Source organism: Mesoplodon densirostris, chromosome 1, assembly GCF_025265405.1.
Source record: "Mesoplodon densirostris isolate mMesDen1 chromosome 1, mMesDen1 primary haplotype, whole genome shotgun sequence".
Taxonomy (NCBI): domain Eukaryota; kingdom Metazoa; phylum Chordata; class Mammalia; order Artiodactyla; family Ziphiidae; genus Mesoplodon; species Mesoplodon densirostris.
In genome coordinates this window covers 110,503,063-110,528,445 of record NC_082661.1, presented here as the reverse complement: position 1 = coordinate 110,528,445, position 25,383 = coordinate 110,503,063, and the positions used below count along the sequence as shown (strand labels likewise).

General features: G+C 41.5%; 1 protein-coding gene and 1 pseudogene across 1 annotated transcript in view; one reads left to right on the top strand and one right to left on the bottom strand.

Moving 5' to 3' along the window:
* EGLN1 (egl-9 family hypoxia inducible factor 1) overlaps positions 1-25,383 on the top strand; it is a 60,946-nt gene that overhangs the window by 25,321 nt on the left and 10,242 nt on the right. Inside the window, exon 2 of the mRNA XM_060107778.1 lies at positions 24,167-24,286. Within this exon, the coding sequence (XP_059963761.1) occupies positions 24,167-24,286 (120 nt within the window). The remainder of the gene's footprint in view (positions 1-24,166; positions 24,287-25,383) is intronic.
* LOC132495847 (heterogeneous nuclear ribonucleoprotein A1-like) lies at positions 17,561-19,478 on the bottom strand (annotated as a pseudogene).

The window sequence follows — 25,383 nt, the reverse complement described above, 5'->3', positions numbered from 1 at the left end:
AGTAATATCTCTTGGACACCACACCATTAGGTCACTATATTCCTTTTGGTGATGTCATACCTTTGTGAAGCTGGGTTTTCAGTGCTTACTCTGATTTTTTTAAAAAAGCAAGTACTGCCTAAAAATCAGTGTGAAACAGGAAATGAGGCTGATTCCAAGGTTTGAAAAGTTATGCAGTGCCCAACAGACGCTAAATTATTAGGATTTAAATACTTGCTAAGTGGTTTGGCCCATACGACTTAATGAAGTGAAGAATCAGGTATTTCTTTTGGCCTAGGAGTGCCATGAAAAAATTACTGTGACACTAATTACTATGTGAACCAAGAAAGTCTGGGAACCCTTGGCATAACTGTTCTTCATAGAAACTTACCTGTGGAGCAAAGCGGCCGAGAAGATTGGATGGTAGCTGAGAAAGGGCTTATTTTAAAGTAGAAAAGACAGGTATGTTACATGTTGGGGGAGGGAACAGCTGAGAGAGAAACAGATGTGAAGATATGGCAGATAAAGGTGTTGACTTAGAGTGAAAGGTCTCTGAGGACATGAGACAGGATGGAATCTAGACCCTGCTCTTCCAAACCTTGCTGCAAACCCGCAGCATTGGTTTGCTGGAAGAAGCGCAGAATCTCATGTCCCACTGCAGACCTCCTGAATCAGAATATGGATTTTCAGTAAGACTCCCAGGTGATTAAATGTGTGTTAAAATTTCAGAAGCACTGTATAGGCAGGATTATCCTTCCATAGGAGAAAGAATGCCCCTTTCATTTATTCCATCACTGTGTTGTATAATCTTGTACACGCCAGCCGTTCTGATTGAGGGAAGTGAGGTGATGAGACCTATAGATTAGATACATTAAGAATTCTGAGAGTAAGAAGTTGAAGAAGTTTCTACCTGATTGCCTTAATTACCTCAGAGAAGTAGGAAACATCTCCATCTATTGAATTAAAGAGTTGGAGCTGAAATAATGGCTGGAAGAGGTGAGTGATGGAGGTTTGGAATAATCATTTTGAGGAGTACAAATGAATTGACTAGGATGAAATTGCCAAGCAATTCTGAAGGTCCGGCTGAGGTCAGAGACCACTTTCAGTTGTTTAGGTGTTAGTCTGCATGGTAATAACTTTTTCCAGCAGTGCTGAGTAGCTTGGGTGTAAATTTGTTAGTTTACAGGGTGAGGTTGAGGGAGAAATAAAAGGGCTAACAAAAACTCTATTCTGGATAAAGAAAGAAATGAAGCCACAAGGAGAAATATGAGAAGGAGGAGTAGAAGGATTGGAGGTCTTCTTGAAAGCCTATGAGGTCACACATCCTGGATTTGGAGGAGTTCTGCCCTTGTTCTTATCTACCAGGAAGAGGAAAATTCTTTTTTGTCAGGCTGTAGAGATTTATCAGGACTTAGTGATTGATTGGCCAACAGGGAAGAAGGCTCAGTCTAGAATGACTCCTAGAATTCTGGTTTTAGACACTGCTTAGAGTACATTATTAATCAGTGAGGAATTGATCTCCAGTGAGGGTTTTGTTTTGTTTTAGATGGGAAGTGTGGAGGCAGGATAAGATCAGATTTGGAAATGTCAAATTTGAGGCTGGATAGGGGACTATCTAGGTGGAGATGGCTAGTCCACTGGTAATATAGTCATGCTACTCAAGAGAGGTCAAGTATGAAGATCAATTTGGGAGTCAGTGGTGTAATAATAGCTTCTACTAATTGAGTGTTTACTCACTGTTAGGCAGAAGACTGAGCAGTTTATATGCATTATCACATTTACCCTCTCATTGAGTAGGCTTACACAAATTGTCCATGGTCACACAGCTAGTAAGTGGTAGAACCAAATCCACGCCCTTCTACTACATTCTGGGAGGTGATTGATACCAGGTGTATTAGATCTTCTTAGGTGTAAATGACAAAAGAAAATGAAAATTTCCTTGAATGGGCTTACGCAAGCCAAAAAAAAATTAATTGCTTCCCATAACTATAGGTGTAGTAATTGACCTTCTGGCACATAGTTGGAACCAAGGGCTCGAGCAGTATCATCAAAACTTGACCTCTCAGCCCTTGTTTTCTATATTAGTTATTCTCTTGTAAGCTCTCTTCATGCTCTTCTCTCGCCAGTAGTTTCAGCCTTACATCCTGGTGATACACAGTTGACCCTTGAACAGCAGGGGTTTGAACTGCAGGGGGTGCACTTATAGGATTTTTTTCAAAGTAAATACAGCATGATCTGCTGTTGGTTGAATCCCCAGATGCTGAACCACAGATATGAAGGAACTATGTATACAAAGGACAGACTATAATTTATACTTGGATTTTCGATTGCTCGGAGGGTTGTTGTCCCTAACCCCGGCATTGTTCAAGGGTCAGCTGTACATAGCAAGAGAGCTTCTGTTTACCAGGGGCTCTGACAAAAATCCTTGAGTCGAGTCCTGTCCCGTTGGCTCTGGTTGGCTTGGGCTGTGTGCTTATTTGTGAACCAATCTCTGGCCAGGCTTGAACCATGTGCTGAACCTGGAGGGTAGAGAGTGAGCCTCCCCCAGACATAGGCACTGAGGATGACAGATCAGCATTGCCCTAGGAAGTGAGGCTGCTGGAACGAGAAAAGGGGGAATGGATGCTGCGCAAACCAAAGCAGATGTCCACACACGGGCAGGGATGACGTCCCCCGTGACTGTGTGAGGAGTGTATCAGGAATGATGATAATAGCTAACATTAATTGGATGCTTACTGGGTACCACGTGCAATGCTAGCCCTTTATATTCATTCTCTTTTTAATCCTCACAGTAGCCCTTTGAGATACATACAGTCCACCCTCCTTATCCGTGGATCCCGCATACATGGATTCAACCAACTGTGGATCAGAAATATTGGAAAAAAATATTCAGAAAGTTCCAAAAAACAAAACTTCAATTTGCTGCAATGCTGGCAACTACAGTTGACCCTCGAACAACGCAAGTTGAACAACACAGGTCCACTTATATGCACATTTTTTTCATTAGCAAATACTGCAGTACTATACTATCGGCAGTTGGTTGAATCTGTGGGTGCGGAACTACAGATCTGAAGGAACCTCAGATACAGAGGGCCAACTATAAGTTATACTTAGGTGTTTGGCTGCGTGGCAGGTCAGTACCCCTAATCCCTGTTCAAGGGTCAGCTATATTCACATAGCATTTACATTGTATTAGGTATTATAAGTAATCTAGAGATGATTTTAAATGTATGGAGAATGTGTATAGGTTATTAGCAAATACTGTGCTATTTTATATAAGAAACTTGAGCATCGATGGATTTTGGTATCCAAGGAACAAATCCCCATGGATACTGAGGGACAGCTGTACTGTTGGTATCCCCACACGTAGCTAGTAAGTAGCAGAGCTGAATTATAATTCAGGCTGGCCAGCTGCAAATCTTAATATACTTACTTAACCATTATACTATAAGTTGCTTTATCTCCTCTATACCACCATAACATTTTTTTAAGAGCCTTTTATTTATTTGTTTTTATTTTATTTATTTTATTTTTGGCTGCTTTGGGTCTTCGTTGCTGTGCACAGGCTTTCTCTAGTTGTGGCGAGCGGGGGCTACTCTTCGCTGCGGTGCGTGGGCTTCTCATTGCGGCAGCCTCTCCCATTGCAGAGCACGGGCTCCAGGCGCACGGGCTCAGCAGTTGTGGCTTGCAGGTTCCAGAGCGCAGGCTCAGCAGCTGTGGTGCACGGGCCCAGCTGCTCCGCGGCATGTGGGATCTCCCCAGACCAGGGACCAAACCCGTGTCCCCTGCATTGGCAGGCGGATTCTTAACCACTGCACCAGCAGGGAAGTACCTGCCGTAACATTTTATTTGTGTTTTTTTCATTGTATTTTTCACAGTTCGTCTATTATAGTTGGGGAGTTAACAGCGGTTTAGAGCATCGTGAATCAGCCCTAGGTTACCATTTGTTCTATATAATATGCTTTTAATAAACATTTGTTTATGTGACTTAACATTTACCTTAAATGTTACAGTGGAAATTCCTTGTTATTTTAAAAATTAAATTCTCATTTTTCTCCTTTTAAAATGTTTTGTGCCATTTATTTATTTATTTATTTGGGCTATGCCGCTCGGCTTGTGGAATCTTAGTTCCCCAACCAGGGATTGAACCCAGGCCCTCGGCAGTGAAAGCGCGGAGTTCTAACCACTGGACCGCCAGGGAATTCCCTGTGCTTTATATTTTAATCTCACAAGTGGCTTTTTATATTTAGCCACAGAACACTTTATTTTTTTCTAAGACTTTTTATACCATCCTTGAATATGTTGAATTGTTGCATTTTAGTGTGTCTCTAGAGATTATGAACATTTTTTTTGTTAATCTTGGTTGAGCCTTTATAACAGTAGTTTAAGAATCTTACCCAGTATTTCTGTAAATGCTTTTTTTTCAACAAAACAAAACAAAATAAAGCTAATAGTGCTTCTGCAAGGCTTTTGTCATCAGAGTAATTTATTGAGGTCACCCCATTTATTTATTAGAATTGGATATTCACAAAACTGAGCCGATATCCTAATGTGTCCTCATTTGAGATGTTTATTTTAAGCAGTGAGTGTTCCGGGCTGACTAATAAAGTTTGAGTTTTTAGACCAATAAAAGTTACCAAGTGCTGTTTAATTTTGGCATCCGTTATTACGTGCGTTGTGATGCCAGTTATATTTCTTCTAATCCTGTCGGTTTGAAATGTCTGCTCTATGTCATTATAAAGGAAGCAGTGTAGGATTAGAAATTGGGAGATGCAGATTTTTGTCCTTTGGATCTCTAGTTAGAGGGGTCTCTTAACTGAAGAGTTTGGGCCAGACCTTTATGGTCTCTTCCAGTTTTAAAATTCTAGAGTTTCTATTTTCAATTTCTGCTATATCAGAAGTACTGCCAGATGGAACGTATAGTCTTCGAGCTAGATTGGAAGGTTATGTAGTCCAGGTTCCTCGTTTCAGAGCCAGAGAAAGCTGGCTAGACAACATGGTCCACGAGCTCCGCCACTCAGCGGCAGATGCAGCAGGGACGGGGGATTTCTGCCTCTGCTGCTCTGCACTCCTCTTTCCTCAGGACAATTGTGCCAAGGGGAGCACAGCTAGCATGCGTTTATTTGATTAAAGAAACATTTTATTAGGCATGTTGCTAGCTGCCAAGATGCATAAACGAGGGAATGTGCATGAAAAGCCACATAGTGTGGAGTCTCAGAACTGGGCTGTGGTGTCCAGCAAACCTGGGTTCACAGTCTAGCTGGCTGCTTAGCTCTGCGGCCTCAGGTAAGTTAGCCATTCCAGATCTCAGTGGCCTTGTCCGTAAAATGAGGACATTAGCATTCTGTACAACTGTTGTAAGGATTAAATGAGATATAAAGATTCTATCAATACTTCGCAAGGTGCCTGGTGCATAGTAGGCTCTTGTAGAGATTATAAAGAGGGTGTTCGTGAAGGAAGAAAGGAATTAAGATGTACAGAACTCTTTCCTTTGTTGTCTTGTTTAGCTCACATCCTCATATGAGAGGGTGCTAATTCTAATTTCTCAAATGAGGAGACGGCTCTGAAGGTTTGGGACTTCTCCCACGCCCCACAGCTGTCGGTCGTAGCTAACACGGCTAACACTCTCTGTTTCCCAGGCTGTGTTTTAAGCACTTTTTGTGTCCTAGCTTATTTGCCATGCAGGTCAGGTATACCGTTGTTATTTTCACTTTACAGACAAGAGAAATCAGGCACAGCAAAGTCAAATAACCTCCCCAGTGACCCAGCACCTACAGTGCAGGCAGTCCCTGTGTCCTTCCTTTATTTCATGTGGCCTTTTGGGGATGTAAAAACCATGTTGCAAACTGGAAAGCACTATGTGAGATGGGGTGCTATTTTATCTGACTTGGTCCCTGCACTCTGGAGATGACAGTCCACTGGGGATGTGTCTTCTCCATGCTAGACCTGCTCACTTCTACCACTGTTACTTACTGGACATTGTTTGGCCATTTTTTTTTCTTAATAATACTCCAGCTTGTCAGTATTCTTCCTCTAATGTGTCCCCAGAAATGGATGTAGGCTTCAGATATGGCCTGAGTAGTACAGAATCTAGGAACTGTTTAATGTTGCTTAATGTCGCAGTAGCTTTTTAGTGACACAGTGGCTGGTTTAAGTTTATGGTCAACCCAAACTCCTAGATTTGGGGAGTGTTTTTGATTTTTAAGATATCTGTTCTCTAAACTGTCTTACCCCTGTTTTATAGGTTACTCTGCCCCCCAGGAGTTGTGATAATTAAATGAAAGAATGAGTATAAAGTTCTTGGCACAGTGGCTGGCACGTAGTAATACCTCAATAAATGGTGGTTGTTTTCCTGTTATATATATTTATCTAAACTCTTCCCCTTCAGAAAAGTTACACTGATAGATTCTTCTATTTTTGTGATTCAAGATCATTGATAATGATCAAAATTTGTGGTCAGGATGCTGAGTGGCTACATTTGGGTAGAAATAAATGTAATTGAAGAGTTGTAGAGAAATGGGAAGTAACATTTGAGAATCATATAAACTATTCTCACGCTTCTGCTGTTTGTTTTAAATTCTGTTAGGTAATTTTAACCATTGTGGTTTGGTTTGCATGTTAAGTGTTTGGGAGAAGAAAAGTTTGTATTGTTGCATTACTATCCTCTGCAAAGCCTTTTAAGATATGACATGTTTACACCAAAAAAAAAAAAAAAAATTGATGAAAAGGTAGATTAGGTAGAGGCTAAAGACAGAATAGAATCTCCAGGCAGACAGGGGCCAGATGTGGGATTTATAGAGAAGCAACCTGTTAGTTTGTCCAGCTCATGTTTCACCATCTTATCAATCAAATATATGAGAATTTTTTCAAGGTGTATCTGGTTGGTTCTTCATAATTAATTTACTTAAAATTCTCTCAAATTGCATACAAAAGTGGAGCCTCACCGCAAGACTTCTTGCAACATTCTCTGCAAATTAATCACATCCTTATAGCAGTGGCCCATCAGTCACTTTGGTTAGAGTCACTGGGCCCCATCACCCTCCAGAACCAAAACAAAACTTCCTCTTTCATTAGCAGCGTATGTAGAGATAATATTGAATAACAGTTGGTAAAATTCTGCCTACAGTAGATTTACACATAATGATTTTGATCAGATGAACTGGATAGATCTGTTATTAACAGGATTCAATAAACATTGTGACATAAAGAGTAACCTGGGCCAGCAGAAAACTGTAGCTCAGAAAAAGGTGGCTCTGAAGAATAGGGGAGAAGAAGCAGAGTGGCACAGATGCTTGTTCTGGAGGGCAGTGGGAACAAGGGTTGGAAATCCTGGATGTCAGTACTTAGTTACTGGCAATAGGCCTGGAAGTCACTAGGCATAAGGGTTTAGAGAACTTGAGTTCTTAATAGTTGTTATGGAAATCTTGTATTCCTTTTAGACTGTTTTTCTAAACCACTCACTAGGTACACTTGAGCATTCTTAAAAATAAGCTACGCCTAGGGCCAAAATAAAGTCACATGGTACTGAATGAAAACCAGTCTGTAGACTTAATTTAGTAACCCTGCCTGTGTGAGTGTGTGTTTGTGTGTGTGTGTGTGTGGTGTGTATGTTATTTTTGTCATCCCTTGCAAGTAGAAAGCTGTTGAACTTCAAATTTATTTCTTATGACCTAATAATTTGCTGTCAACCTTTAGCATAGATGGTAAAACTCAACTTCTATTTTAAATGTATTAAAGTTGTTTACATTATTCCCAACCTCCCTCCTTAGTCATTAATTGATTTATTCAGCACATAGTTAAGCACTTGTGTTTGGCACAGATTAGTAAAGCCTGGTTCATGCCCTGTAGGAGTCCAAAATCTGATCGGAAAACCCATAAAATAAGTATTATAAAGGTGTCTAGATATTGCAATTCATAAATAGTTAAGCAAGTATCTTAAGGATGATGTGAAAAGCAAAGAACGTTAAAAGAGCATTAAACTCACTCAAAGTGATAAAAGTAGAATAGAGGTTAACTTTATTTGAACCGGGCCATAATTATTTTCTAAGACCAGATCTGGCTCTTACATTGATTACATTCCCGTGCAGTGGTATGGAGAGGCATATTAAACCTTTCAGCACTTAAAACAAAGCCCAGATAGGTTTATTTGTAAAATGTAGATAGTCGCTTTCCTGCATGACTCATGGAGCCATTGCAGGAATGAAATGAGATGCACTGTATGCAAGTCCTGTAAACTGGAGTTCTCTCCCAGTAAACTCGTCCTCTCACAAATGCTGCGACTTGAATCTCTGTCAGTCACGCCACAAAAGCTTTTCAGAAGTGCTTGGTTCTCTGCCTACAAAGAGAGTTGTGCTATTATTATTAGAAAAAAAAAAAGAATCAGCTCATTATTGGAATTATTGATTTCTTAAGAGTCTTGAGTTACATGTTTTTATGACCATGAGTTATATGTTCTTATGAACTCAGAAAGAGTGCTGACTTTGTCTATTAAATCTTAAAATGAAAAAAGCATTTTAGTGACTACTGAATATCTCTCCAAGCATTGAGGCTAGGGCTAAGTTTAAACTTCTAAGAACTGCATTTGAACCCATTCATTTTGGGAATATTTTTAAAAATCTGACTTTTGTTGTTACTGTTGCATTGATTCTACATCAAGAAAATTAAAAATAAAAAAGCATTTTGATAAACCATTATGGGAAAGAATATAAAAATGGAATGTCTATATGTGTATAACTGAGTCACTTTGCTGTACAGCAGAGAGTGGCACAACATTGTAAATCAACTACACTTCAATTAAAAAAAAACCCACAGGATTTGGAATTGCAAAACAAAACAGAAACAACAACCCAGGGACTCCCCTGGTGGCGCGGTGGTTAAGGATCCACCTGCCAATGCAGGGGACACTGGTTTGAGCCCTGGTCCGGGATGATCCCACATCATCATCATGCACACGGAGCAACTAAGCCCATGTGCCACAACTACTGAGCCTGCGCTCTAGAGCCTGCGAGCCACAACTACTCAGGCCACGTGCCACAACTACTGAAGCCCGTGCGCCTAGAGCCTGCACTCCGCAACAAGAGAAGCCACTGCGATAGAAGCCTGCGCACCACAACGAAGAGTAGCCCCCGCTCGCCACAACTAGAGAAAGCCCGCGCGCAGCAACGAAGACTGAACGCAGCCAAAGGAAAAAAAAAACACCCAACATTTTTTCCTCTATAGAGTGACCCAAAAGAGGAAACAGCTAGCTGTTTGCCAGCTCCAGTAAGAAAAGCAGACTCATTACTTTGCAGCTATACTTTGGTGCTACTCTATCACCTACTCAAGTGAATGAAAACTCAGAGCTGATTGTATCACTTCCTAGCTCAGAACTCTTCAGTGGCTCCCTATTACCCACCAGATAAAATCAAGTTAATTACCAAGGAGCACTCACCTTCCAGGAAGGGGCTTTGCATGTGTCCAGGCTGGTGCTCACACTTTGGGCTCCCCCGCTGGCAGTTTATACACAGCACACGCCTGAGCTCGTAACACCGTGCTGTTCCTTGTCTTCATTTGTGACTTCTTCTTTTCCTGGAATGTTCTCCCTCTCCTCTTTGCCTAGCTAATTTGTATTCTTCTTTCAAGACCCATTTATCAAGAAGCTTTCCCTGGGGCTTCCCTGGTGGCGCAGTGGTTGAGAGCCCGCCTGCCGATGCAGGGGACACGGGTTCGTGCCCCGGTCCGGGAAGATCCCACATGCTGTGGAGCGGCTGGGCCCGTGAGCCATGGCTGCTGAGCCTGCGCGTCCGGAGCCTGTGCTCCGCAACGGGAGAGGCCACAGCAGTGAGAGGCCCATGCACTGCAAAAAAAAAAAAAAAAAAAAAAAAGCTTTCCCTGATCCCAACTTCCCCCCAGTGGAATAATGCTCAGTGCCTAGTCTGGTCATTTTAATTGTTGGTTGTGTTGAAATGATTAGTTTTCCTTTCCGTTCCTCTGGACTGCAAGTTCTTCAGGAGCAGGGACTGTCTTTCTACCAGCGTCTCGTGAACCCGAAGTCTCAGTGTGTCCAAAACTGGCCTCCTCATCTCCCGCAGCCCCTTCCCTAAGCCTGTGCCAGCTGTTGTCTTCGTTCATTTAGGGTAGTTACAGTTTTCCAGCTTCTCAAGCCAGAACCATAGAGTCATACTCTACCCTGTACCAGTCCCTGTGGGAATCCTGCTTGTTCTGCTTTCAAAACAGAAGGAGAGTCCAGCCGCTTCTTACCACTGTGATCCAAGCATCAGCGTACTTCACCTGAGTTATTGCAGTAGCCTTCTAACTCACCTCCTGCCTTCCACTCTTGCCAGCCTTCAGTCTATTTTCCACATCAGGGGTTGCAGACTTTCTGCAAAGGGCCAGATGGTAAAAATTTTAGGCTTTGTGGACCAAACAATCTTTGTCACAGCTACTCAGTCCTGTCGTGGCATGAAAACAGCCATAGATGGTAATACGTAAACAAATGAATGTTCCAATAAAACTTGACTGACAGAAACGGGCAGTGGGCGGTAGTTTTCCAGCCATTGCTCCACGTGGCAGCCAGATTGCTCAAAGCCCTCCAGCGACTTCTCTCTTACTTAGTCCTTTCAGTGGTGTCTACAGCCCCCAGATCTTCACCTCTGACCTCATCTCCCACTGTCCCCTGCTTTGCTCTCTCCTCTCCAGGCACACTGACGCTCCTTTCCCTCCGACAGGCCAGGCACACTGTGCCTGGAACATTCAGTTCCTCATTTCTTTCAGATTTGCTCAGACGTCAGCTTCTCAGAGAGGTCTGCCTGGCCACCCCATTAATAATTATAACCCCAGCGTTGTATTCCCCATTCCTGTTTCTTTTTTTTCACAATGCTTATCTTCTCACGTACTATTTATTGTGCTCTGTGTTGACTTAATTATTTTGTTGTCCTTTCTCCTCCTAACAGAACATGTTCCCTGAAGGCAGTCACTTTTTTAATCTGTCTGTTCATTTTTGTACCCCCAAGATCTAGAACAGTGTCCGACATATAGTAAATGCTCAGAAAATAGTTGTTGAATGAATGAACAAATAGTGGATATTTTTAAGGTTGTTGTTGTTTTAATGCGTTCTTCCTTCTCTGTCACTGCACCAAATCCTGTCTGTTTCACAGTCTTAATTTTGCCTTAGTTTTCCTGTCCTCTCCAGTCCTGTGCCCCTTCATCCGGGCTCACATCTTTCACGTGCATGTCAGTAACCTCTAACTCCAGGTTATCCACTCCATCCCCTGTGAGTAGCCTGAGTGATGTTTGGAAAGTTGAAATATGATTATTTTGCTACTATGATTTGAAATTTGGCCCTTTGATAATCAGAATCCTATTGAGTGCTTGTTGAAAATTCTGAGATCGTCGGCCTCATCCCATACTTACTAAATCAAGATTTCAAGTGTGGGGTTTGGAACCATATTTTAAGAAGTAGACCAAATGATTCTTTCTGAACACATTTGGCTTCACTGGCTTGTAAAACAAACAAACTCCTGAGCAAGTCGTTGAGAGCCTTTCTGCCGGCCCCTGCCCGTCTGTCCTGCCTCATCTCCCCCACCCCCCACCCCCCGTCCCGCCCCGCCCCTTCATGTTCCAGCGGTGCTCACCTGTTTGTGGTCCTCTCAGGGTGCCGTATTTGTTTCTGCTTTTCCCAAATCTTGTGTTTCCTCTACTCAGAATCTCCCCCTACTCTGGAAAAGTTCTGTTTTTATCCTTCAGAATTCTGCTCATTTGTCACTTTCTCCAGCAAGTATTTTCTGCCGCCCCATTCCCATGAGTGCATTGATCATCTTTGCTGTCTGAATACCTTGTATAAGACTCTGTTTTGTTTATTACACTGTCCTGGATGCCTTTGTGTGACTGTCTCCCTGTTATGACCCACCTGAGCCAATTCAGTTGTTTAGGTGTTAGGCTCTTTCTGAGAGACACTGCTCACGTTTGCAGCTACAGATAAGTGAGTACTGTTGATCTACTCCCCCCAAACTGAGCTTCCAGATGGCATGTTACTATGAAAAGAAAACTCAGACTGAGCTCTGCCACACACACAAAATAGTCTTAGAGACGGTTTTCTAAACTGGGTGGAATCTCTACTCTCCATTCATTTAGAAACTCTGACAAGCACCTTTTATGAAAGGTTTATTCCAGGCAGAAGTGCTAATATGGTTTTGTATTCATTTTAACCTAGATGAGATCAAACAACAGAATTCCCTGAGAGGGGACTAATTGCAGAACCAGCAGGAACCTTAAGGCCCAGGGTACCATCCCAAAGAGTATAGGCCACTGGGTTCACTAGACTTCTATGTATGTGTTCATGTAAGAGCAGTGGTCCCTGTTTGATATCTAGCCAAATCACACAGCTTACTCACCACTCTTTTCTAATACTGTAGTCATTTCTGATATCTATTATGCTAATCACCAAACTCTCTGGATTTGAAGAGAGATAAGGATCCTGGGCTTACCTGAGGTTTCTGATTAGAAGCTTTCAGCATTAACCAATGACTGTCTGTATCCAGGAGTGGTTTTGCAAATGTTAACTGACAATCCAGGATGAATATCAGGACCCTCTAATCCAAGCCCTCCAGTCCGTTAAAACAAATAAGCACTCTCTATGCTGAAATAATTTAAACAGTTTAAATCACACCTCTCTTCCAGACTCTGGAATTTCAGGAAGCATGTGTTGAACTTTCATCTCTGTATCCCCAGGCCTAGCGAGGTGCTGAAGTGAATGTTTGTAATGTTAAGCAGCTGGGGGGTTTGTTTGTTTGTTTGTTTGAATGCTAAACTGCAAACTCTGCCAGAGAGTTATATCAATAATAAGACAAGTTTGCCATAGCTGTCAGAGACGGTGTCTTACCTGTGCACCTCCTTGCATGGGCTGGAACGCAGTCATGTCGCTCCTGGAGATCCAGCTGAGGCCTGCCCGGGATCCCCACCTCCTTGTGCAGAGAGGTTGCTCTGTCCTCCTCCTCAGGTTTCAGCTTGGGGTGCTGCAGGTGACTGCCATAAACACAGAGCCCGGCTTAGGAACCTGAGGAAGAGTTGTGCAGAGCTGGTGAGATTGCAGCCGAGGCTAACAAATTATAGGTCTCCTCTGACAGCAGAGCCAGGCAGCTCAAATGTAAACTGCTTCCCCAGACCGATTACTAATTTTGTAAAGTAGAACTTTATCGATTCCTTGCTAAAAGGAAAAAGGGGTGCAGTAAGGCATCATTATATATCTCTAGATTACACTGCCTATTGGAACATTGCTCTTAAGCAGGTTGATTTTTAAATGTATATTGAAGTTTTTTTTCTTTGGGGCTAGAATTAGGGCCCAGTAAGGAAAGTAGTGTGTCTGGTGTTGGATTAAACAGTCCATCATTGTTGGGCCATTTGAGGAGTAATTTGGAGCAATACATTTATTATGTTTCCTTTTTTTCCCTGCATTTTTCATTCCTGTGAGTATGGAGATAAGGGTGTCTTGGACTTTTTAAAACTTTAATTTATATTAGTAATTATTATGGTTATACTCTGCCTTAATACACAAATTATAACTAGCTTGTATTAAAATATTCTATAGGAGCATAGTAAAAATGTTGAAATTGTTCTTGTATTATATGATAGAAGATTAATAAAGAGCTCTCAAAAATCAGTAGAGAAATGATGAATAACCCAATAGGAAAGTGAATAAAGGATGTGAGTAGGCAGTCAACAAAAGAATTAAACAGCAAGTAAAAATATGAAAAATGTTTACTCATAAATTGGGATGTGATTAAAACATTAATAATATAAGTTTTTAACTATTTTAAAAGAATAAAACTTGACAGCCAGGGTTGGCAAATGGGTGGGAATATATACGTACTCATACAAAGTATAGGATTCTGAAGGACATTTTGGCAATAAAAGTTTTTAAAGATTTATATTTTCACTTCCAGGAATTTGATTTTAGGGAGTTATTGAGGATGTTTACAGTGATTAGAGCTCCAAAACTGTTCTCTGTCACAGTATTGTTTATAATAACAAAAAGGTTTTAAAAACGTTTTAAGGAAACAATGTAAAGGCCCTTATATGTCCTGTTTTATAATACGTCTTTAATCATTTACAATTAGTCAAAAAAGAATTAGTAACAAAATTAGTCAAGGGCTTCCCTGGTGGCGCAGTGGTTGAGAGTCCGCCTGCTGATGCAGGGGACACGGGTTCGTGCCCCTGTCCGGGAAGATCCCACATGCTGTGGAGTGGCTGGGCCCGTGAGCCATGGCCACTGAGCCTGCGTGTCCGGAGCCTGTGCTCCGCAACGGGAGAGGCCACAACAGTGAGAGGCCCGCATACCGCAAAAAAAAAAAAAAAAGTCAAAATTCATTTACAATTGGTCAACCTTTGGCTAGTTATTTAACCATTTTCCTGTGATGAGGACGGCAACAAAGCTTAATGAGTTCTTACTCTAAGTGAGTTTATTCCATAAGAACGTGTCCTCTGTTCCACGCTCTTCCTTCCGTGGCGCTCTCTGGCAGCCGCGTCGCTTCCCCGTCCCCTGTGAAGATGGCGCCTAACCCGCATCTCCAGCCATGACCTCTTTTTGGAGTTCCAGACTCGCATTCCCAACTGCCTTTTGAACATCTCCACCCAGATGGCCTAGCAGCATGGCAAACTCAGTATGTCCACAAAGAGGAACTCGTCTTTCCCAAACCCATATTCCCTACTTCCAGTAATGGTCTGTTCATCTCAACCAGACACAAACCCTCTTAAACCGTCTTTGATTCCACCCTGTCCCTTGCTCTATCTGTGAGAGCACATACTAAGGCCTCTCACTTTCCTCAGTGTTTACCCCTCCCCATTCTGTTGCTCCTTTGTCCTGCTCCCTCTTTCCCCACCCTTCACCAAGCCCCTCCTCTCTGTCAGGCTCTCCTTGCTTTTCTTTGTCTGTTGCACTTGTGATCTGACTGGTCTCCTCAGTGTCGTTTTTCTTCCTGACCCCTTTCCCAAGTCCACCCTATATTCTACTTGTCATGTTTCTGAAGCACAGTTCTCTGATCATGTTGCTCCCTTGCTCCAAAATGATGGCTTCCCTCTACCTGTAGTATAAAGATTCCTTATTCCTAAATCTGGCCCATCTTACCTTTTCCATTTTCTTCCCCCTTCTCATAAACCCTTGGCTTTAGCAAATCTGAGTAATGTTCTTTATTTTCTCGTTTAAAACTTCCCTTAGTTAATTCACTCTGTGAATTGAAGTGCCCTCTTCTTCCATAAAGTCTGCCATGATCTATCATAATACTGTCTTGGTACCTCCTTTTACATTCTTCTCTTTCTACCTGGAATTAGTTGAGTAAGTTTTATCCAATACTGATCTTCTGAACAGTCTTTATTGCCCTGTGTGGACTAGAGGCGAAACTGCCCTTGTTCTTATTGCTATTATCCTTTCTCTCTGTGCTAGTTTTATTTTTTCCATGATATAGATTTGAAAAATTTACCTCCCCAAACACAAAGTCTATTTAAGGTGAGATATGTTATTTATAACATTAAAGTTTAGCAAATAAGTCAAGAGACTTAAAATTTTAAATGCCTGTGGATTGTACCCCTATTTAACATGCTAATTAATGCAGTGAACCAAATTCATAACTTTATGAAGTTTTTGTCTCTTTTAGGAAACGAGATTAACTAAGCAGGTGTAATTGAAATCTGCAGTTTTAAAAACTAGATTATTCTTATAGTAAATACCAACCTGCTGTTAGTCTAGTTCTCTTGATGGCCTGTTTTCCCTGTATTTGAGCTAGATTTTGTGGACCCCAGAGGTAGTGATAGTGGTGGGTGCGTGTGCTTTGGGAATGAAGGAGGAAGAGACTTAAAAGCTGTAACTGCAGGGCTAGAGGAAACCTTCTGCAGCACATCTGGACGTGGGAGGACCGAGCCTTACGCACGTGCGTATCGCTGTGGCAGGTGGGCGGTCAGGCCGAACAGGGCCCCACTGGAGCCAGGAACTGGGGAGGCTGCAGAGCCGCCGGTTTTCCCTCTGGGCCCCACAGGGTCTCTGGGGCCTTTGGCAGGCTTTCTGTTCTCGTTATAGTTCAGTTTTCTGATCTCCAAAATGGATACATTAATTGTACCTAACCTCATAAACTTGTGAAGACGAGGTGAGACGGTAATCCTTGCCTGGCTCAAGGTAGGTGCTTACTGAATGTTAACTGTCAACATCTACAAAGGGCAGAGGGCTGGCGACCCTGGGGCAATATGGTTTAATAGAATACATTTTCAGATTGTAAAGCTCCTCCCCTCATTCAGGGTAAATATAGTACTTAGATAGCCTGTAAAATTTTACTTTTCTTAGCTTTGAATCAATGTTTTAAAATAATTCAGTTCAAAAAGGAAAAAGGAAAAAAGTTTCCTGGTTCAACTTCATATTGAATACAAGCCTTCCAATGCCAGAAATAAATGTCTTCAGATTCCAAAGAGGTATCGCAAACCTCTTCCTTCCTTTTATTCTTAGAGTAAAAAACAAATTTGTGGTGTTTCTTATCTTAAGAACGTCCTCAATCATGTATATTTTCATATCAAAAAGGAAAAAATAGTATTTAATTGTTTTGCTTATGTTTAAATAGACTTTTCCTAATGGGAAACTGAAATATTTCAACTTGGTGTCTCAAAGAGATGTCAGATTAGGAATGTACCTCAGAATGATATAGTGGGCAATTGCATTGTTTCTTTTTCAGGCTAATGTCTAGACTCTTCCACTGTCTTCCAACCCAACCCTTATAGGAATGTGAGGTCGTGTCTCCTGCTCCTCAGAAAGGACAGAAGGACAACCAGGGAGTATTGCTCCAATCCCCAGCAAATCTCTAGGGCTAGAGATATTTCAGTTTTTCTTCGTAGACTTTAATGCCTTTCCTTATCCTTAGGACCAGTACATACAGTGTAAATCTCTTGGAACAGTTTTAATCCTTTATAGGTATGTCTTAGTCCATGTGGGCTGCTATAAAAAAATACCACAGACTGGGTAGCTTATTAACACAGAAATGTATTGCTCACAGCCCTAGGGGCTGAAAAGTCCAAAATCAAGGCGACCATGCTGGTCACTGTGTGGTGAGGGCCCTTTACTGGTTCGTAGCCAGTGACTTCTGGATGTGTCCTCACATGGTGGAAGGGGCAGGGTTACCTCCAGAACCCCTTTATAAGAGCACTAATCCATTCATGAGGGCTTCCCCTTTGTGACCTCAGCACCTCCCAAAGGTCCCGCCACCTAAGTCTTTGGGGGTTAGAATTTCACCATGTGAATTTAGGAAGGGACACAAACATTCAGACCATAGCAGTGTGCATTATCTTACAATAATCTTGCATATAAATCCCAGAATAGGGAAGCTGCCTTCTTAAAAGCTTTTGTTGCGGCCATCGCTACCCAGGGACCACAGTGGCTCACTGCTGCTTACCTACCTTTCATGTCCTTCTTCCTCTGCTGAATTTTCAAGATTTCATCCTATTTTTACCAAATTAACTTTACTACTTAAGTAATTAAGTGACAGAGCAGACGGTTATAAAAATACCCCACTGTCCCCTCAGCTGCTTCCTATATTTGTCATGCTTATACTGTTTGCTTTTTTTTTTTTTTTTTTTCAAGAGGGTATTAAATTGTTTATTTATTACACATGATAATGGATGATACACAAGCTTCATTCCCATCTATATCTGGTACCATAATCCAATTTAGATATATTGCATAGGATATGCCAACAATCATATATTAATAATCAAAAAACTCCATCACTTGGCTTGGGTGACCCTTTTCACGGTGAACTCCAGGTCACAACGCAGTAACTGTCAGTTCAACTACACCAAGGTTTCGGAAGACAGTAGCTTCTCCACCAAAGCAGGTTGTAAATAAATTTTGAATGGAACCTGGCATCACCCTGAAGGAACTCTAACTTCACACTGTTGGGGTAGTTTACCAAAATGGCTTCAGAGTAGACTAACTTTACACAGCACATTTAAAAAAAAGACACATTTATTCAGCGTCATGATCAGACTATTACATTTAGCAATCAACAGCATGGGTGCAAAAAAAAAAAAAAAATCTACATTAAAACCCTTTGTTGGAATGCTTTACACTTTCCACAGAACAGAAACTAAAATAACCTGTTATACAATTAGTCACAAATACAGTCCTCGAGTTTTGCCCATACACATGAGTATTGTCTAAAACATGTCTTCTTTGTAGCAGCTAGGCCCTGCCACCACTGTGCTTGGCTGAGTTCACAAATCTGTTGTAACCTGTAGCTTCCCTGTCACTTCTCTGGCTCTCCTCTCCTGCTAAGCTTTGTTTCCTGGCAGTAATCAAAACCTTCTGCCACTGCCATAGCTACTGCTGCTGCTGGAACCACCATAGCCACCTTGGTTTCGGGGTTTGGCAAAGTATTGGCCTCCACCACCATAGGGGCCAGAACTTCTGCCTCCAAAGTTTCCTCCTTTCATGGGTCCAAAATTGGAAGATTGATTGTTGTAACTGCCAAAATCATTGTAGCTTCCACCACCTCCAAAATTGCTTCCACTACCACCGCCAAAGCCGCCTCCGCCTCCTCCGTTGTTATAGCTGTCACTCCCGCCATAGCCACTGCCCTGGTTTCCATAACCCTGTCCACCACTTCCATAGCCTCTGCTTCCTCCAGAGTAACCAGGGCCGCCTCCTCCATAACCACCATCGTTACCAAATCCATTATAGCCATCCCCACTGCCACCATATCCACCACCACCACGGCTGCCACCAAAGCCACCTCGACCACTGAAGTTTCCTCCACGACCAAAGTTGTCATTCCCACCAAAACCACCTCCACGACCACCACCAAAGTTTCCAGAACCACTTCGACCTCTTTGGCTGGATGAGGCACTAGCCATCTCTTGCTTAGATAGGGCTTTCCTTACTTCACAGTTGTGGCCATTCACAGTGTGGTATTTCTGAATGACAATCTTGTCTACGGAGTCATGGTCATCAAAGGTTACGAAAGCAAAGCCTCTCTTTTTGCCACTGCCTCGATCAGTCATGATTTCAATCACTTCAATTTTCCCATACTGTTCAAAATAATCTCTTAGATGATGTTCTTCAGTGTCTTCTTTAATGCCACCAACAAAAATCTTTTTCACAGTTAAGTGGGCACCAGGTCTTTGAGAATCTTCTCTTGAGACGGCCCTCTTTGGTTCCACAACTCTTCCATCCACCTTGTGTGGCCTTGCATTCATGGCCGCATCCACCTCCTCCACAGTGGCATATGTGACAAACCCGAAGCCTCTGGAGCGTTTGGTGTTTGGATCCCTCATTACCACACAATCTGTGAGCGTTCCCCACTGCTCAAAATGGCTCCTCAGACTCTCATCGGTTGTTTCAAAGCTCAAACCTCCGATGAAGAGCTTCCGCAGCTGTTCGGGCTCTTTGGGTGACTCTGACTTAGACATGACGGCAGTGGAGGGGGGCGGGGGAGACGTTAACGATGCTTACTCGGCGGCGTCCACGAGCAGAAAGGAGTAATCTACCGAACGTATCTCACTGTTTGCTTTTTATCCCTTCACCTTTCCAGATCACATCTGTCCTTTAAAGATAAGCTGGGGTCATGTGTAGCTCAGAGCCTTGTCCCTTTATTTTATCCCACATTAATAATTCCTTTTTTTCAGAATTATTTTCCTGTTTATTATTTGCACTACTCAGTTTTATCAGTTGATTTGTAAGTGCCTGGTGTTTTCTTTCTTTCCAGTTAAGTCCTTTCAGACAGATATCACACTGACCCTTTTTGTAGTGTGATATGGTAGGTATTGCATAAATATTTTTTAATACTGCTAATGACTTCTAGACTAATAACGTGCTCAAGCAGGTAAAATCAAGTGTTGAATGAATTGTTATTAGTTGCTTTATCAAGAGATTAAGAGAAAATAAATTGAATTTATTAGAAGTATTGTGAATAAGAATCTGCATATTAAAAACAAACAAAACAAGAACAGCAATATCAAGAGTCTTTTTTACACAAATATATATAAAATATACCAGGAAGGGGCTTCCCTGGTGGCGCAGTGGTTAAGAATCTGCCTGCCAGTTCAGGAGACACAGGTTCGATCCCTGGTCCGGGAAGATCCCAAATGCTGTGGAGCACCTAACCCCGAGCGCCACAACTACTGAGCCTGCACTCTGGAGCCCACGAACCACAGCTGCTGAGCCCACGAGCCACAACTACTGAAGCCCGCGCACCTAGAGCCCACGCTCTGCAACAAGAGAAGCCACCTCAGTGAGAAGCCCGGGCTTCACGGTGAAGACCCAACGCAGCCAAAAATGAATAAATAAATTAAAAAAAAATATGTATATATATACCAGGAAAACAAAATTACCAGTTAAGACATAAAGCATAAATATTATTTCAAACCTGGAAGCACTGTGTTACATTTAAGGAACTTTAAATTTTGATAACCCAAACCATAGCTAAGGATAACTTTATTTAAATATGAATACTTGTTTTAAATATAACAGCTTCCAGATTTCATGAGACGTTATAGAAATACCTTTTTATGTTTTCTAGAATCCAAATGGGGAGGAGTGTCAGGACACACATGCATTGCTAAGTGCAGTTTCACTGTGTCATTTTTAGGCCACACAGATACTTGAATGAATTTATGACCCTTCCAAATCTTTGCATGTTCCCTACAAAATTTATCTTTTCCCAGAACCTCTAGGAGTCGGCTCTTTGGGGTCTCAGGTTTTCCATGACGATCTGCTTTTTCTGGGTATGCTTGGCTCTCCCTTTTCCTCTTAAGAGTCTCTAGTTATAGGCACGGAAGGGCTTGTCTGTGTTCTGGGATCAGGATCGCCTTGCTTCCTTCTCATTTATGCATCTCTCTTATTTTATAGCCACCCACAGTTAGCTGTAATTATTGATAGGCCGTCTAGTTCGCTGGGTTACGCTGGTGTTTTGCATTTTATCCTTTTACAGTTGTACTAATGTACTGCTGCCTTTCCTGTGGCTGGTATTGACAGGTCAAGCTGGCAGATAAAATGCAGGCCCTGTGTATCACTGATCCCCTTCGCCTTCCTTCCTTTCCCTACATTTGGTGGCGTCCCTGCCACCAGAGCAGAGCTAAAGGGATCTAGGGAACAGCAGGCCAGGCTAAAGTGGTAATGGCACCTCAGATAATACATTTAGGTGGGCGTGAGTGAGCTATATCAGGGATTACAAAATTTAATTAATACAATTGTTTAAAGCTTTTATTGCATCTTTTATTTTTTCCAAAAGTCTCACTTGGAATTCAAAGGACACAGATAAATGCTGCCCCTAGTTGAAGGCTGGGGCAAGACCAAACAAATGTTTGGCCTCTTCTCATTTCACTGGACCCCCCGCCACCAGTGGCCTCCCCCAGGTACCTCCAGTAACCCTAAGGAAAGCGAAGTAGAAGTGACTGACACAAACAGATCCCATCTTGAGGCACAATCCTGGTGTCTTCAATTCTGTTCTACTCTGGGATGTCTGGCTCATCGTGACTGTTGCTGAGAAACTCCTTTCCTACCCTGTGCATGTTACTAAAACCACTCTTTCACCTAGTGTTTCCATCTTGGTAAATAGTTAGCTCCATTCATTCAGTTACACAGGCTGAAACCTGCAGTCATCCTTGACTCTTTCCTACTCTCCGCTTCTAGTCTCTGAGCACGTCATGTTGCTTTTCTGCCTTCAGAATACATCCCACCTTGCCACCCTGGTCAGCCTCTTTTTTGTTTTTCTCCTAGAAACAAACTGCAGTAGCCAATTAGCAGTCTTCTTTTATCACTCTCCACCCCCAGTCCCCCAACACACACACCACAGTCTAGTACAGTGGTCAGTTACATGGGTTCTTAAAAAACCAGACTGCCTGCATTCATACCTGGGTCAACTGTCATATGTCATTAAGAACCTTAATTAACCTTTCTGGGCCTCAGTTTCCTTAACAGTTAAATGAAGAGGAGGAGGATGGTACTAGTTACCTCATACAGTTGTGTCAGATAAGTTATTATACATAAATTACTTAGAGTAGCACTTGGCAAATAGTAAACGCCCAGTGGATGTTAGGTAGTGGGTGACATTGAGGTTATTGCAGTCGTTATTTTTTATTCATACAGAATCTAAACTGACCTTCTTCAGACATTAATCAGGTGTGTCCTCCATCGGCCTCCTGTCACTTTCAGAGCAGTGTCCAGCGTCCTCACCATGGCCTGCTGGACCCCCTCTGGCCATCCTTTGCCCTCCCTCCTTTTCCTGCTGCTGCTCTCCGCCTGCCACACCACTGCTGCCTCTGTGCTCGTGGGCCCTCTGCCGGACGTGCTCCCCCCGCACACGGACACACGACCCGCCACTCCCTTCCTTTCATCTCTGCTCAGTGTTAGATCCTCAGAGCGGTCAGAGTATCATTCTGTCACTTTCTGTATCCTTCAGCTTAACACATTATTGACCGGAGATGTATTAACGCCACAGACGTTAGTTTCTGCAAAAATCCCCCAGTCAATAATGTGTTATCTTTTCATAAGATATGAAGAAAATCATCGCTACCTAACATCACGTTGTATATCTATTTGTTTGTTGATTATTTACCCCACTGTGCTGAGTTCCATAATAAATGAAAGCAAGAGACCTTGTTCATCATTTTAGCCCCAGGGCCTTTCATGTACATAGTAGGTGCTCAAGAGGTGTTTGTTAAATGCAGGGATGGGATGGGGTGGATGATCGAAGAAAGATTTTCGCATTTGTTCTTACAAGAGAAATGCTGAGGTTACAAACCAGATAGTTGGAGGGAGGCCTGAGTAAACTTTCTCGAGATGAGAACTCCTTAGGGAAGAGTTCAGGTTGATTTTTCTTTTCTTTTTTCCTTCTTTTTTGTTGATAAGAATGTATCAAGTAATTTACCATAATTGTCTGAATTAATCATATATGGATTAATTGCATTATTAAATTAGTACCTGTTTATAGTTACTGTTCAAGGTCTGCTACATATGCCTTTCCTTTGCAGCTAATGACAAGGAAATTGGGTTTATCTTTTATTGAGCATTATTAAATGCAAGAAACATGTCATTCTCCCTCTTATTACAACCTCAGGTCACAAGAAGAGGGATTTGAAGTCTGTCTAGAATTACGAAAAATAGGGACATAAGTAATCTTCACCCAAAATTCTTCTTCTGATAAAGAGCAGTAGGTCCAGGTGTCTATGAAAATGTGATATTTTTTTTTTAAGCATTCAGGTTTAAAATGCTTTCTAGTCCCTCAGAGATAGAACGGAGTTATTTGTTCACTTAGGAATTTTAAAAATTAGCATTTGCCATTTATCTTATATAATGATGTAATTTAATTACTGTTTGATGACTTTATACTAATTCATTGACATTATTACTGATCCACTAACTTTAATATGTGGAGAAATTAGAGAAATAAAGAATATCAAGAATAACTGGTAATCTTGAGCATCTTTGTTTTTGTTTTCTTCATAATTCCTGAGATTAAAAAAAAATTACCCTTACTAATTTCACTTCATTATAATGTACTACATTTCTAGGACATGCAAGTTATTTGGTGCTTTTTATTTTGGGCCTCTCTTACGCCTTCATACTTACACCCAACAGTCTTCTGAACTACACCTTGTTATAATCTGAGTGAAAAAATGACTTTCTGATTTGAAGAGGGGTTCGTCACATGCTAATTTGTTGTTTAGCCTTTTTTAAAAAAAATCACTGACATTAAATGAGTTAGTGTTTGGAGCTGACCTTCTAAAATTGTGCCTATCCAAATTGGAACCACTCAGAGATGGTATCAGAGGATGTGTGTGACTGTCAGACGGCAGCGCAGGTGTTCTGTGGTGAGCTCAGGGAGGGTGGCCATCTCCCATGGAGCAGGACAAAGCCCACCTGATCTTGATTATTGGCATGAGTAACGATCACGAAAGAGGGTCCTGCAGGCTTTCCGATCCTTCCACGTCAGCTTTTCCCATTGCTGTGAGATAGAATTCACCACACTTTGCATTGTTCATCAGCCTACCCTGTGTTTTTTTCTTAATGCCAGCATAGAAGATTTTTACCTCTTCTATCTACAAACATGATTTTTATTAGAGAAAGAATTTAAGCGTAAGTCAGAGTAGCCAAAAATCAGAGATCTTTGCTGTAAGCTGTTTTCCCTTTTTATTCATACGTGGACTTTTTAATTTATTATTATTATTATTATTATTACAGGCCATGGTTGCTTGTTATCCAGGCAACGGAACGGGTTATGTACGTCATGTCGATAATCCAAATGGAGATGGAAGATGTGTGACATGTATATATTATCTTAATAAAGACTGGGATGCCAAGGTATGCCACCTCATTGAGCATTTTTTTTTTTTCTTACAGGTATTTTTTCCTCACACGTAGTGTTAAGATTCGTACTCCTCATAGGTGAGACTGTCTTTAAAACGTGGAACAGTTAAACATTTCTCCTTAGATATGTTTCACTCAGGTATTAGGAGTGGATCTTTGTTAACATGAAACAGATTCTAATAGAGCTCAAAAAGTAGATTCCCTTATTTCGGATGTTGAAACATTCATATCCAAAATTTAACTTTAACAAAAGTATCTTTTATTAAAATATCCCTTCTAATAGTGTTTATAAAAACACTTCTGAGAGTGTTTGTTTTATCATGACTTCTGTGGGAGATTATGTATTATGATTATGAAGAGTTATTTGCTCTTTAAGCGCCTGCATTTCGTGCTTTGCATTGTTGCAGAGGTGTTGTCTGGCACTGAGCTATGGGATATTGGAGGCAGGATTTCTTTGTCCCCGGATTATGAAAAACTAGTTTATCGGTACTGAAAAATCCTGTAAAACCAGTTAGAATGTACAGCGCATCCAATTTCTCGTGTTGCAAATATTTATTCCCTTAACATCAGCCTGAGTTTCACTTAAGTTTAAATGATTTAAACTTTAGAAGTGTGTCATGTATTATTGCACTGGAGGTTGTGTATAAACTAATTTTTGGTTGATTTTTATAAAAAATCTCTTTTTATTTACATGTACTGAAGCAAAATATTTAAATAGAAAAGTGAACATAATGTATAGCCCAGTGGATTTTCAGAGAGTGAACACACTTGTGTAGCCAAGGTAATTTTTAAAAAAATCAAATAACCTTTAAAACACCTTCTTCCACCACACACATACACACATAAATGGAAATCACCAGGTCTTAAATGTGCAAAAACTTAGTCCTGTTCTAAAAGCAAATCCTAAAACTTAGAGTATGCTCACAGTGATTCAGTAACCTTTCTATACCATACTGATTTAAAGAATTTCCTCTGTCCTTGATACTATATGTAGAAAACCCTAAAGATTCCACACAGAAACTGTTAGAACTGATAAATGAATTCAGCAAGGTAGCAGGATACAAGATTAATATACAGAAATCTGTTGCATT